At 44.2% G+C, this 15,212-nt stretch overlaps 1 protein-coding gene across 4 annotated transcripts in view; it reads right to left on the reverse strand.

Moving 5' to 3' along the window:
- COA1 (cytochrome c oxidase assembly factor 1) overlaps positions 1-15,212 on the reverse strand; it is a 28,891-nt gene that overhangs the window by 4,187 nt on the left and 9,492 nt on the right. For 3 of the 4 annotated variants that reach the window (XR_011472599.1, XM_070423738.1, XM_070423740.1), the window contains 3 exons: positions 11,794-11,846; positions 9,704-9,806; positions 1,555-1,703 (listed from right to left, as the gene is read on the reverse strand). Coding sequence is in view for 3 of the 4 variants with exons in the window: in XM_070423738.1 (XP_070279839.1) it covers positions 1,555-1,703; positions 9,704-9,791 (237 nt within the window). In the remaining variant the exon portion in view is untranslated. Of the gene's footprint in view, positions 1-1,554; positions 1,704-9,703; positions 9,807-11,793; positions 11,847-12,393; positions 13,377-15,212 lie in introns of those variants that run through there. The other variant, XM_070423739.1, reaches the window with a different exon arrangement.

A 15,212-nucleotide genomic window follows, 5' to 3' on the forward strand; every position in this document is an offset into this window, starting at 1 on the left:
CAGAGTCCTTGTGCTTGCAGGGATCCAGCCAAGTGAGCAGAGATGGTGAAACACAGAGGAGCCACACCACATGGTGTGAGGAAGTTGAAGACAATGAAAATAAGGCTAGCAGGCACAGAGCAGGCACTCAATGCACGTCCACTCTCTTCCCTTTTCTCCTTGGGGTTCCCTCTCTCACTTAATGGCATCACTGTCTTTCCACTCATCCATGCTAGACATTAGAGCATCATCTCTGACACACCTCTCTCCTGCTACAAAACTGTTACCTAGTCCTATCACCTGGTAACCACCACCCCCTTCATATCCAGCTCATTCCTCTAGCCCAGTGGTCGGCAAACTGCGGCTCGCGAGCCACATGCAGCTCTTTGGCCCCTTCAGTGTGGCTCTTCCACAAAATACCACATGTGGGTGCGCACATACAGTGCGATTGAAATTTCGTGGCCCATGCGCAGAAGTCGGTATTTTGTAGAAGAGCCACACTCAAGGGACCAAAGAGCCACATGTGGCTCGAGAGCCGCAGTTTGCCCACCAATGCTCTAGCCCACAGCTCTGAGTCATGCCCGCACCACTGTACACCCAGGTGGCCACAATGCTCTCTAAAGGCTCCCAGTTCCTTATGAAAAACTGAAACTTCTCACCTCTGAACGAAATAAAGAGCATACATTGGTATTCCCAATCTGAATGAATTCACCTTGCTTTAAAACCAGACCAAATATTTATCAGAATACTTGAGCACAAATTGCTACTATAGTTAAGAAAGAAAATAAAACTAATTCCATGAAAAATAATAATAAAAACAATAACAACAAAAAAACTAGGTCAAAACATCACACCCTTATTTTCAAAATACTTCAGAGCTTCTGCTAGCCACAGAATAAAGTGTGTGCACCTCACACAGTGAGGTTGCAGCCCTCTAGTTGCCCCCAGTCCACTAACCACTCCACTCACGGCCTTCACTCTAGTATTTGCTTCACCTTGTCTTATTCTGGAATTTTAAACTACAAACTCCCAGAAAGCCTTCTGCATTTCTGTATTCCCCTCACAACTTAGAATCACTTTTCTATCTCAGAATGTACTCAACACATATTTGTTAAACAGAAGGACAAATGCATTTTATATTTGGCTGAGGTTTAATAGCTAAACTTATGAAAGAAGACAAAATATAACTGGAAAAAATAGACTGGCATTCCAGACAATCAATGTAAATAAATAAGCTTCAAAACTAAAATTTAAAGAAGTTGTTTACATTTGAATAAGAGTTAACTGGCTGTAGATATATTTCAAGTTCGAAGCTGAAATACGTAGTGGCAAACTACCACTGGTCATTTCTCTATCAGTTCAAAATGGCATTTGAGCACAAACACTGCATTCCCTGCCACATCAGTTGTCCTAAAAAGAAGAAAAATGCACGAGAATAAATTAATCCCCAATTTTTTTTTGAAAGGTCCCAAGTAGTACCTCTCCCAAATCCTTACTCCTGCTGCCTCTCGGATTAGGGCAGCCCCTCCTATTTCTCAGTAGGCACCTAGCCTAGTTTGCTGGGGAGCACGTTACCTTGGCATCAGCAATGTCCACAAAGTTGTACTTGTCCATGAGCTGGAGATAGTGAGTGTTGAGAGGAGTGCCCAGAGCTTCCAGGGCCTCAGGGTGGCTATGCAGCTGCTCCAATGCCAACTGGTAATAGGAAGCCCTGGAAAAAGCTTCTAAGTGGGAAAGATAGTTGTTACATTTTTGTTGTCTTTATTGAACTTAGTCAGGCAGACTCTCTGTAGAAAGTTAAATGATACAATTTATGTACAACATGGAAACAGATACAATTATGAAATTTATAGATGGAAGAATTAGGGAAAATCTATTCTAAATTGTCCATTTTAGAGACTCCAAAATCAAAGTCCGGATCTGTGGGGATGTGGCAGACGATGCGGAGCTAAGTACTTAACCTTTCTGTACCTCACTTTCCTCATCTCTCATTTCCTGACCTCATTTACTACCTCATTTCTTCAGCTAGCAGCGGTTCTCAACCTGTGGGTCGCGAACAATCAAAATACATCCTGCATATCAGATATTTACATTACGATTCATAACAGTAGCAAAATTACAGTTATGAAGTAGCAACAAAAATAATTTTATGGCTGGGGGTCACAACATGAGGAACTGTATTAAAGGGTCGCGGCATTAGGAAGGTTGAGAACCACTGAAGGGGTTTGATCAGATCTTCTCTGAAGCTCCTTTTGGTCGTAGAACCATGAATTTTCTCAAAGAGACACAGCTGGTTCAAGTTAGAGCATGGGCCAGAATCTATGACTGAACTTCCACTAAGATGAAGGTCAGGATAAACCAGCATAAACTAGATCATAACATCATTAACAACAAAACCCTCAGGCCAAGATTATAGAACATTAAAATGCTATTTTTTCAAGTTTACAGATTTATGCTGACATTTCATGTAGATAAGTTATAACCTGCTCTGTCTCAGGTACCCTTCTTGGCCCAAAGTCTTTGAAGAGCTACACAAAGCACCTCCCTACAATTGCATGGTACTAGGGAGAGAGCCTCTTGGTCAACTGAAAGAATGGTGGCGAGCACACTGTGCTTTGTTCGGCTACCTGTTGGTGATTCTAACATCCCGGCAAAAAGCAAAAATGCTGCAGAGTGAGGGTGAAGAGCCAAGCTGAGAAGGCATAGAGGAGCTTCAAAAAAAATCATTCTGAAAAGAAAAAATGCTGCTGCTTCACAACCAGTAGCAATTAAATGACCTTAACTGTCTTGGTTACAATAACTATGGCTTGTCTTTACAAATTCACACTTAAATGCAATGGACTGGAAGCCACAACTGTCAAGATTTTGCCATCCTGGACTCTACTTTTACTTCCTGCTCTCACCAGAGAGTCCCTGCTCAAGGTCCCCTCCTCCACTAAACCAGCATCAAAGAATGGCAGGGCCAACAGGCTGAGCACACTGGGGAAATAGAGCCCGTTTTCCCCACCTGTGAACCATCTGGTACCTCTCTTTGCTTTACATAATCTCAACCATCTTGGACCTCCTGTGTACGCTCTGGAGTGAACACCCATCTTGCTTTTTGCAAGGCTTCTTATGCAGAGAAATCGGGGTGCTTTTGTTAGTATAGGTAGCTAGATATTAATAAAGGAAGGGAGCAAAGGGAACCAGACATTAAGAAGCCTAGCAAACTGGGAAGCTGAATCCAATATTGAGCCTGCTTAACTGGGAAGCTATAGCCCCTATTCGCCTATGCCTCGGCCCAGCCACCCTGGCTTTGTCTGGAAGAACGTCTGGAATGATGTCTAGAAGATGCCCGGTCTAATTAGCATATTACCCTTTTATTAGTATAGGCTAGAGGCCCGGTGCACAAAAATTTGTGCACTCAGGGGGGAAGGAGGGGGTCCCTCAGCCTGGCCTGTGCCCTCTTGCAGTCTGGGACCCCTCGGGAGATAATGACCTGATGGCTTAGGCCTGCTCCTGGGTGGCAGAGGGCATGCCCAATCCCTAGGTGCAGCCCCTGGTCGGGCTCAGAGCAGGGCTGATTGGGGAGTTGGGGTGCCGCCCCCTGTCATGCACATAGCAGGGCGGATTGGGAGGTTGCCATGCCACCCTCAGTCACGCTCAGGGTAGGGCTGATTGGGGGGTTGGGGCAACGCCCCCTATCACACTCAAGGCAGGGTCGATGGGGAGGTTGTGGCGCCACCCCCTGTGACGCACAGAGCAGGGCCAATCAAAGGGTTGGGGTGCTGCCCCCTGTCACACACAGAGCAGGGCCCATCACGGGGGTTGGGGCTCCATACCCTGTCACGCACAGAGCAGGGCCAATCAGGGGGTTGGGGAGCTCCCCCCTGTCATGCACAGAGCAGGGCCGATCAGGGGGTTGAGGAGCTCCCCCGTCATGCACAGAGCAGGGCCCATCAGGGGGTTGAGGAGCTCCCCCCTGTCACTCACAGAGTAGGGCCAATAGGGGAGTTAGGGCACCGCCCCCTGTCACACACACAGCAGGGCGGATCAGGGGGTTTGGGTGCCGTCACTGTCACACTCAGGGCAGGGCTGATGGGGAGGTTATGGCTCTACCCCATCACACACAGAGCAGGGCCCGTGTAGGGGGGGTGGGGGGGTTGGGGCACCGCCCTCTATCACCCACAGAGCAGGGCTGATCAGGGTGTTGGGGCACCACCACTCTCACACTCAGGGCAGGGCCGATGGGGAGGTTATGGCTCTACCCTGTCATACACAGAGCAGGGCCTGTGGGGGGGGGGGGGGGGGGGTGGTTGGGGCACCGCACCCTGTCACACACAGAGCCGCAGGGCCATCAGGGGGTTTGGGCGCTGCCCCGTCATGCTGATCCCAGTGCTGGGAGGCATATTACCCTTTTACTATATAGGATAGAGGCCTGGGGGCCGGCTGGTTTGCTCTGAAGGGTGTCCTGGATCAGGGTGGGGGTCCCCACTGGGGTGCCTGGCCAGCCTGGATGAGGGGATGAAGGCTGTTTGCAGCTGGTCACACACCCTTCAGGGTGGGGGTCCCCACTGGGGTGCTTGGCCAGTCTGGGTGAGGGGCTGAGGGCTGCTTTCAGGCTGGCAGTTGTTAACTGAAGCTCCCAACTGCTCCTTTTTTTTCTTTTTCTTATTTTTTTACTCTGGGCCAGCTTTAGCTCTGGCTCTAGCTCTGAGGCTTCTGCTGCTGAAAGCAGGTATATGGTTTGTTTGGGTTCTATAATCAAAACAATGTATAACTCCAGCTCTGAGATCCTGGCCAGCTGAAAGCTGGTTTCTGGGGTTTTGTTTAGTTTCTATATTTGTTAGAATGTTTCAAACTGCCAGCTCAGAGGCCGGCAAGTCAGGTGGGGAACGCTGGAGTCCTCCTTCACTGAAGCAAGCAAGCCTCATGTTCGCTTCCAGCTGCCTGGCTGCCGGCCGCCATCTTGGCTGACAGTTAATTTGCATAAGGATATGTTGATTAGCCGATGGGAAGGGTAGCGGTCATACACTAATTACCATGTTTCTCTTTTATTAGTATAGATATACCTGTGGGATTGGGCCTAAACCAGCAGTCAGACATCCCTCTCGCAATCTGGAATTGCTGGCTCCTAACCGCTCTCCTGCCTGCCTGATCACCCCTAACTGCCCTCCCCTGCCGGCCTGTTCACCTCTATCCGCCTCTGCCTCGGCCTGCCACCCTAGCTTTATCCAGAAGGACTTCCGGAAGATGTCTGGTCTAATTAGCATATTACCCTTTTATTAGTATAGATTTTGTCAAATATGAGTATTGCTACCCCAGCTTTTTTTTTTTTTCCATTCGCCTGAAAAAATGTTGCATCCCTTCACTCTCATCCTGTGTGAGTCATTTGTTCTGAGGTGGGTCTCTTGTAGACAGCATATAATTGGGTCATATTTGTATATCCATTCAGCTAACCTACTAGTATATCTTTTGATTGGATATTTACACTTAAAGTTATTATTGATAGGTAATTATTTATTGCCATTTTAATTCTTTATGCCTATGTTTCTCTCCCTATATATATTTTCTCATTACAGCAGTCCCTTTAGCATTTCTTGCAGTGCTGATTTTGTTAGTGATAAACTCCTTTAGCTTTTTTTTTTTTCTGGGAAGCTTTTTATATTACCATCTATTTTCAATGATGGCCTTGCTGGATATAAAAATCTTGGTTTCAGATCCTTGGTTTTTATTACTTTGAATAGTTCATGCCATTCCCTACTGGCCTGTTGTTTCTGATGAGAAATCAGGTGTCTGTCTTAGGGGAACTCCTTTGTAAGTAAATTGCTTTTCTCTTTCTGCCTTTAAGATTTTCTCTTTGTCTTTAATTTTTGGAATTTTAATTATGATATGTCTGGGCATGGGCCTGTTTGGGTCCTTCTTGCTTGGAACTCTGCCTCCTGGATTTATGTGACTTTTTTCTTCACTATGTTAGGGAAGTTTTCTGCCATTATTTCTTCAAATAAGTTCTCTACCTCTTGCTCACTTTCTTCTTCTGACACTCCTATTATGTGAATTTGTTATGTTTCATGGTATCCCAGCCCCCTTAAGCTGTCCACCTGTTTTTTCCTTGTTTTTTCTTTTTGGCTTCTGATTGATTTTTTTCTCCCATGTTCTAATTCACTGATCCAATCATAGGCTTCCCCTAACCCACTGCTTATTCCTTCCACTATGTGCTTTCTTAGTGCTATGTCATTCTTCATAGTTACTATATATTTTATCATACTGTTGAGCATCTTTGCCATCATTATTCTGAACTCTATGTCTGATAAATTTCTTTTTTTTTTTTTAATATATTTCTTTATTGATTTCAGAGAGGAAGGGAGAGGGAAAGAGAGATAGAAACACCAATGATGAGAGAGAATCATTGATCGGCTGCCTCCTGCACACTCCACACTGGGGATCGAGCCCGCAACCCAGGCACGTGCCTTTGGCCGGAATTGAACCTGGGACCCTTCAGTCCTCAGGCTGACGCTCTATCCACTGAGCCAAGCCGGCTAGGGCAATGTCTGATAAATTTCTTATCTCCATTTCATTTACCTCTTCTTCTGGAGATTCTCTTATTTCATTTGGACCTTGTATTTTTATCTCCCCATTTTGACTGCCTGTTTGGGTTTGAGTCTCTGTATTAGTGATCTGGTATGAGTCTCAATCGCTAGTGCAGGACAATGTCAGATGCTGTTACTGTACCTGAGTATTCTGTTTGGAGCTATCAGCAATCAACAGCTGGTGGCTACCTCTGTTGGGCTGGATGCCTTTGGAAAGGACCAAGATGTGCACCAGGGTCTGCTTTTCCTAGCCCTGGATTAGAACAGGCAAAGACCCAAAGCCTGCAGAGACCCACGACTGCCTGCAGTCCCAATGACACTCAGTTTTGATTAGCCTCAGGCTATATACCATAGGGTAGGGCAATAGGTCTTCCAATAGGTGGGGCAACTGCTGCCTTCTCCAAGGCAAAAACTTCCTGAATAGCAAAGGTTAACCAGAGAAAGATTCCTCTCCAGTGTGAGGGAATGACTGACCAAAGAAAACCAGGGTGGCTGCACTCCAAGCTCCAACCCCAGAGGCCCCAAACCTGGCTTCTGCTCACACAGCTCCAGTCCACTCTGTCCTCCCTCTGCCAGAGCTCAAGTTGAGTGGCTACACATGAAATTTTGTGGGTTGGCCCTTTAAGAGGTACCTGCATTTCCAGTCTTCTCTCCCTGGCAGAAATAAACCCTGCTTCTTTTCACAACCAGATGTTATGTGCACGCCTTTCTCAGTTCTGAAGCACTGGCTGGGGAGCCCAACTGGTTTAGACCCCAGAGTTCTCAGTGGGAACCCTCTACAGTTGAGATATCCATCAGGAACTTCAGCTGCTGTCTGTGGGAGCCTGGCCAGCCCTTTCATGCCTCCACACTTCCTACCAGTCTCTATGCAGTCTCCACTTTCCATCCTTAGTTATCAGGGTTCTCTCCAGTTAGTCTTCATTGACTTTTCAGAGTGGTTTTTCTATACTTTAGTTGTATTTCCAGTTTGTTCCTGGCAGAGTATCAGTGTAGCTTCCACTTATTCCATCGCCATTTTGGAATCTCTCTCTTTTTTTTTTTTTTAGTTCTCACCCAAGGACATGTTTGTTGATTGTAGACAGAGGAAGGGAGAGAGAGAAACATTGATTGCATGCCTCCCGTATGTGCTCCAACTGGGAATCAAACTTGAAACCTATGCCCTTACCAGGAATCAAACCTGCAACTTTTTGGTGTATGGGATAACATTCCCACCAACTGAGCCATCTGGCCAGGACTAGAAATCTTTTCTGCTGGCAGTCTTACAGACTCAGAAATTGACTTATGATTAAGCAGTGTTCATTAACCGTTGTATTTTTTTTCTTCCTTCTGTTTTCATAGCTTATGTGTCTATGACATTACTCACCAAATGGTTTGCTTACACAGTATGGGTCTCACTTTGAAAGCCCATCTCATCACCACATCTGAAAATGAGACTCAGGTTTGGCTGGATTGACTTATTGTCAGGACTAAATTGTTGTGTCAGTGAAGAATAAAGTGGTCTATCAGATTCACTTGAAACTGTTTTCCCTTTTCTGACCAAGTTGTGCAGACAGAAAAGGCTGCTTCCGAAAGGAAATCTTAGAATGTTCCCTTTAGCCTAATTTCAATTTAAGTATGATAAACAAGAGAGATTCAAACGTGAGTCACACCTTTCTCCAGGGAAGCTCCTCCTCCAATTTAATCTGGAACACTTCTTCTATCATCTGGTTCTTACCACTCACCACCCCTTTAGTTGCTATATTTCTCCTCATTTTTGAACTAAGCCTTTTTAACCTTTTTGTCAAATCTGTCACCTCTAGAATAGAATGCCAGCCTGTCCAATAGCACCATCCTCTAGATGTAACATGTGCCGTCTCCCAAGGACAGCAACAGACTAAGTTGGACTTTATAATAACCCCTTTTCCCTGTGTGAGGTCTCCCCGTTTGCTCCTTTCTTTCTCTGGCAGATAGGAAGAATCTCTGGGTTTGTGGACCGGCAGCACTATGCTCTCTGACAACAAGAAGACGTTATAAAGATGAGATCTCCATCCATTTACTACCCTTATAAAGTTGTAAGGCCCAAGATTCTTCAGGGGGGGATATGTTAGTGTAAGTAGCAAGATATTAATAAAAGAAGAGAACAAAGGGAATTAGACATTATGGAGCCTAATAAACTGGTAAGCTGAATCCAATGTTGGGCCTGCTTCACTAGAAAGCTATAGCTTCACACATTCCCCAGGGAACAATCGATCCATTCCCTCTGGATTACTAGAGGTGGGACAGAACAATAAAGAAGAAATTACTCTGCTGGACGCATGCCTAGTAGAAGCCAAGATTGTACAGGAGGAGGTGATTCTACTATGAGACATGCACAGAAGGACTAAGATTGAAACCATAAAGACCTGTCTTTCTAGCCTGGAAAGAGGATCAGATTGGATAAGGGACATAGCCCCCAGAAAAAAATCTAGAAAATGGATTGGTTAGGGGGATGAAACAGCAGAAGCAAAAGATTGGAAAGTTCATTGGTTATTTTAAAAGGGCTTCTTGTCCTTCCCAAGCCCGAGATAATATATCTCAAGCTTATTTAACCAATCTCTTACGCTCTCTCTCTTGCGTGGCAACATACACTCCATTTGTTTGGCGTTCTCTCTCCACAGCAGCCATGCAGCCAGCAGTTGTGCAGACTCCAACCACTGGCAGCATCAGCCAGAGAGCATCCGAGAACAAGCTGGATGAGGACAGATATGGCCAAAACTGGACTAAGCTTTGACATGGGACAGAACTTTTGGATACGGGACTTTGTACTGGGGTTAATGAAGACAAGGCTAAACATTTTCATGGAGATGGACAGAGATGAGACACTGGGAACCTGAGGGTTACCTTGTATTTCTACCCAAATAAATCTTACCACCAGACCTCATCCTCCTACATGGGTTCATGGAAATGCTATTCTCGTGCAAGGACCCATTTCCACCAGCAACACTTTTATTTGCACTTGTGCCTCCTAAAAAACTGAGATTATAGGATAAGAAGTAGGCCACAGGAATGGAATGGTGTACTGGTTTCTAAAAACAGTTCTAATCTGCAGAGTGCTTGTGAACTATTTCCTATGATTGAGGAACTGTGGAAGAAAACTAGAAAGAGGCCATGCCTCAGGCAGTTTGCTGGATACTTACTTTGTGTAAGGTAATACACAAGGGCACAGCCCCCACTAGTCATCACACTGGTATAAAGGATCACTTTTCCCAGAGGCACTTGCGGCATCCTGCTTCCTAGAGCCTTAAAAAAAAAAAGATTAAAATTTATTGTTAGATTCAGGTTTGCGTGAAGGGCTTTGTTGGTCTAGATTGGGCCCAAAAGGAAAGAAAAGCAAGGAGGAAGCCTACAAGGAGACAAGGCCATCTTTCCTCCTTTGCTTCCTGTCAGAATGCCAGGGCTGGTTCTGGAGCCAAAGCAAGTGTCCTTCTGAGGGTGGCCCCAATCCAGGACCTATGCTATGGGGGTAGTGGCTGAGCACAGAGCAAGCATTAGCCCTGCTGTCTTGACAGTCAGAACCCCAGCTTGTGTGACAAATGCTGCCTGGCCAAAAATCACAGCTACTTTGTGTTATGGTGGCTCCTTTTGTGGCAATAGCTGATCGTGTAAGCCGTTGAATGGGTAGCCACTGACTGCTTTTCTTTCGTATCTGGAAAAATGTCCTACCCTGGGGATGAGGAAGCTGTGGTCATGACTTTCAGGCTGAATGAACAGACAGAGAAGAGTCAACTCAGCCAATTCAGAGTACCATAGCCAACCCTTGCATAACTCCTGTCCCCTGAAGGTCTGGGTGGGGCTAAGAGCAACATGTAGGCCTGATGTGGCCAAACCTCCTCCTTCTTGGAGACCATTCAACCAGACTCAAAGCTGTAAAAGACTCAACCATAAAACAGAGCAGTGTATGGGTTTACATCAGGGCTTATAATTCAAAAGCCCAAAGGGCTAGAAAAAGTCACACAAATGAGAGCAAACATGTGGGCCAAGTCTGAATGAGTCTTCCAATATTTTCAAATGGTTTTTCCTGAGAAATTGCCTAAATTCTAAAATTTTATAACCAATTAAAAACAACAACAACAAAATACATCCGTGATTCAGATTCTTTCTGTAGGCTTCTAGTTTGCTGTGACTGCCCAAGCAGCATGCGGACACCCTTACCCTAGGCGAGAAAAATTCATCTTTGTCTGTCTTGGCTGACATTTCTTAAAAGAAAGAAAGAGAGAGAGAGAGAGAGAGAGATATTGATTGATTGATTGATTTGAGCTGACATGGAAATTCCAAGTTTAGGTAAAGGAAAAAATGACCATAAGCATTTATGTCCTGAACACTTAACCTCAGATTTTATGAGCTTCTTTAGAAAACAAAGCCTTTATGTGGCCTAATGGAGTGGGAGGCATTACAGTGTAGAACTGGGTATAATGCTGAATCTGTGAGTTAAGGTAAACACATTCTTACTGTCTGCTTCTCTGACTTCTAGAATATGGAGAGTAATAACAACTGTCTACCTATTATTTCCAGAAATGTGACAGTAAATGAATGCATAAGAAGGCCTGTTGGAAAAGAATATCCTCATGTGAATATTCTTTCTGGAAACCAACAATTAAACAGATCCTTAAGTAGTCTTAAAATTGACTAGTTTCATACAGAAATAACCTTAAATCCAGGTTTATGTATATAAAGAATTTTGATCAACTTATAAAATGAGGCAAGGTAAAGTTTTCGCTTATCCATGCATTATATAGTTTTGTTTAACTAAAAAAAGGCAGCTGAAACTCAAATAAATGTACAAAAACTGCTGTAAGAGTTTCAGCTGGTACAATGTAGCATGCAAGAATATTTATCAAAGTTTAATGTAAAGTCAATAAAGTAATGTAATCTGGAAAGAAACATTTAGTCTAATAATGAAAATGGTCAGAACATCTCCAAAGAATGCATTAGACAGATCTTGCCTAATTTGAAAGCGCCCTCAACAGAGTAGGACAATGAGCAAGAGCTCTGCAGAGTTCCTCACAAGACTGTAGTTCCTAAAGTTAGCAGGAGGCATGGAATAAAAGACATCCTGGAACATTGCAGAGAACAGCCACCCCATCCTTCATGTGAAGTTACAACCAAAAGTGAAAATGAATGACCAGGAGGAACCCACAGCTATTCAGGCAGCAATTTCCATCTACTGTCTAACTTCAGGGTACCCTGGAGGATTCTAGTGGGGAACCTGGCCAGGAACATTCATTACCTTTTCTCACTGTGTAACACGGCTTTCTTGAAAATCATCAAAGGAAATCTGCCCTGCAATTAGAAAATGATTTTACATTAAAATCACTTTTTCAAACCCAATTCTCTCTGGTGTCTAATTTTATAGAGTCAAGATTTATTACCAATCCAAGCCTTAGAACGTGAACATGAAGTTAAGTTTAACCTCCAAAACAAGCCTTGTCTATAAAGGGCCCTAGTTTTCCCCTTTCTCTTCTGCCCTTAAGGAAGAAAATCCAAAGCCAGCCACCAGAAAACTGATGAGGGCAGGGGAGGGCGCACTGCAGTGGCAGTGGGCGTGTGACCTCAGTGCACACAATCATGGGCCTGTGAGCAGCCCACCGAAACAAGATGCTATCAATATAAGCTGTACACCATGGATTAAAAACAGCTTTTCAGGGTTAAGTAGAAATAAATATATACATAGCCTTTAATAATATTGATAATAATAGTGAATATTTGTATCTCTTACTTAGGTGCCTGGTATTATTGTAAGCACTGTACATATAATCATTTAATTCTCATAACGATCCCACAAAGTAGGAACCATTGTTATCATCTCCAAAGAGGGTAAGTAACATACCTCACGTCACACAAATAGCGTGTAAGTGGTAGAACTGGGATTCAGACCCAGGTGGTCTATCTCCAGGGACTGTGCTCTCAACCATGATATACTGACTTTTTTTTTTTTTTTTTAATATATTTTATTGATTTTTTTTTTACAGAGAGGAAGGGAGAGAGATAGAGAGTTAGAAACATCGATGAGAGAGACATCGATCAGCTGCCTCCTGCACATCTCCTACCGGGGATGTGCCCGCAACCCAGGTACATGCCCTTGACCGGAATCGAACCCGGGACCTTTCAGTCCGCAGGCCGACGCTCTATCCACTGAGCCAAACCGGTTTCGGCATGATATACTGACTTTAAGATACCCATTGATTTCAGAAATACTGAAATGTCAAAAAAAATCATGTATCTCTGAATTACAATATATTCGTGCAAAAGCCTTGTCAGGTATGCCCTCCCTGCTATTTTTCCAGACAAGAATGTGGCATGTATATGTACCTTTATTCTTTCTTTTGCTTTTGGTTGTTGCGCGCTTTCAAACAGTGATGAGAGGAATCCAGATTATTCACTATAATTACAACACAAATAGGACCACGAGATACAACTGTGCAACTGGGCATGTCACAACCCTACCAGGGTGCCACCCACAGGGTAAACAAGTTAGACTCATATACAAGATGGGGCAAAAAGTAGGTTTATAGTCGTGAGTAGGGGCAACACAGAGTTTACGCTTGTATTATTACTTATTAATGTATTATTTTCCATATGAACTGTAAGCCTACTTTTGCCCCACCCTGTATTTATTAAGATGGTTTTCTAATAATTGGAAGTTCTCTGAAGTATCTTGAAGCGGTGGGTGCCTTTTTCTAATTTGCACAAAGGTGCCTAGAAGCAAGCTGAAGCCTGGTTAGTGTGACCAGAGGGTGTACCAGGAGAGGAAGCAACACCAAGGACGCGGTCAGCCCTGTCTGGAGATCAGCAAAGGAAACTGACTCCGAGTAAGGGAAAGGTGAAGGAGTGGGAGAAGGGCTTCAGATCCGTAAAAACAGCAAGCAAAGGCCGCGCGGCAGAAACAAGAGCTGCGGCACTGCGGAGAGCTGGTAGGGAGCCACAGGAAGTGGGCCTGCAAATGCAGGCGTCACTGCCATGAATGGCCGTCTACCCTGCTGGACTCCACTGTGTATTATTTTGTATTGTATTACTCCTGGCATTGGGCTCTGTCTTACCAGCTGAGTCTATCAAAGTGAGTTATTTGCTCTACACTACCCCGCCAAATTGCCAAAACCACGGTTCATCTTAATATGTTAGAAGCAGGCACATAGGCAGTTGAAGTGAAGTGTCACCATTGTTAGCTAATTACTAAAAGAAAGAGAGCAAAGGGAGGGCCAAACATTGTTACCCACACTCAGCTGGGAAGCAAAGGCCTGTTTGCTTTACCGGGAAGCTAAAGCTTCACACCCCAAGAAATTGTGGCATTGTTCCTCCAAGGGGATTAATACCCCTCCCTTCCCCAGTCCTGTACTGGATTGTGTGTATGGGAGAGGGGGACAGGAGGAGATTAAGACATACTCAATAAGTCAAAATGGCCGAGGCGGGAGGTGCTGGATCATGGAGGCTTGTCAGTCTAACCCGGGAAAAAGATAATTGGTTAGGGGGTGGACCCCAATGCAAGCCTATGAAATCTTGGGAAGATATTTGGTTATTTTGAAAAGGCTTCTGGTTAAAACCCAGGAGAACAAAGCTCTCGCTCTCTAGCTCCAGACCTGTGCTCACCCCTGACCCATGCTCACCCCACCCAAGCGCTCACCTATTCTCTCCATAGCCATATGGCCTTAGCAGCCGCATGGCCAACGCCTCAAGCAGGCTCCAGGCAGGAGCCTGGGTACAGCAGCAAAGCAACAAACTGCAGCTGGGAACACAAGTTAAACTCACCAAATGCGGGACTGGGACTAAGCTTTAATATGGCACAGAATCTCTGGACATTGACTCTACGGTACATACACAACTTGAAAAAACATAGCAAGGTTAACAGTACTAAACAGAATAACATGTTGTAACTGCTAATTTATAGATTTATTTTACTCCCAAACTTGTTGTCTGCTCATAGGATCTATATGAAATACAATATGCACATAACCTTAATACTCATTCTATTTATAACTCACTACTAGCAACAGGAAGAACATATAAACATATATATAACAACAGCTAGAAGTAAGTCTGATGCTTAGATCATAATTTTTTTCTTAGATGCTCCTGTCTTAGTTCCCAGAAACGTGCACCTTTACATTCTATTCAGTGTGTCTGCATGGCTGCTTTTGCTTTCCATTGGATGCCAGTAGAGCTCTTAGAACCAATGGCATCCCAAAATATTAACTGCTGAGGTTTAATACTTAAGAAAAATTTATTTTTTGTTTCCTTACTTTATAAATAACTTTCCTCAGAATTTGGGATTCAAATAAACACAAATTTCCTGATAAGTTCTAGGAATGTCTTCCCTTATGTAAATGCTACTTTATTCAGAAATTATCTGCTTTGTGTCCCACGGTGAACAGCACCCATTGGGAGAATTACACCTCAGCAATAATCATCCTATTTTCTCAGCCTGTATCCCAATTTCTAGAGCTACCTGGTATTGCTGGTTCTTGGCTTTTTTGAGGATTTATAAGGCAAATATGATTGGTTTCAGCTTTTCCCTCTGCCAACTTAGGTTGACCATGAGTGTTGGGAATCTAAATTAATTTCCACTCATTCTTGGGCTACTTAGTTTTCTAAATTGTACTGCTATTGCCTCCTTTCCTGAAGTTCTTGTCCTTTTGGGTTTTCACTGTAGCT

Source organism: Myotis yumanensis, unplaced genomic scaffold, assembly GCF_028538775.1.
Source record: "Myotis yumanensis isolate MYYU_CA2020_CCGP unplaced genomic scaffold, mMyoYum1.0.hap1 SCAF_9, whole genome shotgun sequence".
In the NCBI taxonomy this organism is placed as follows: Eukaryota; Metazoa; Chordata; class Mammalia; order Chiroptera; family Vespertilionidae; genus Myotis; species Myotis yumanensis.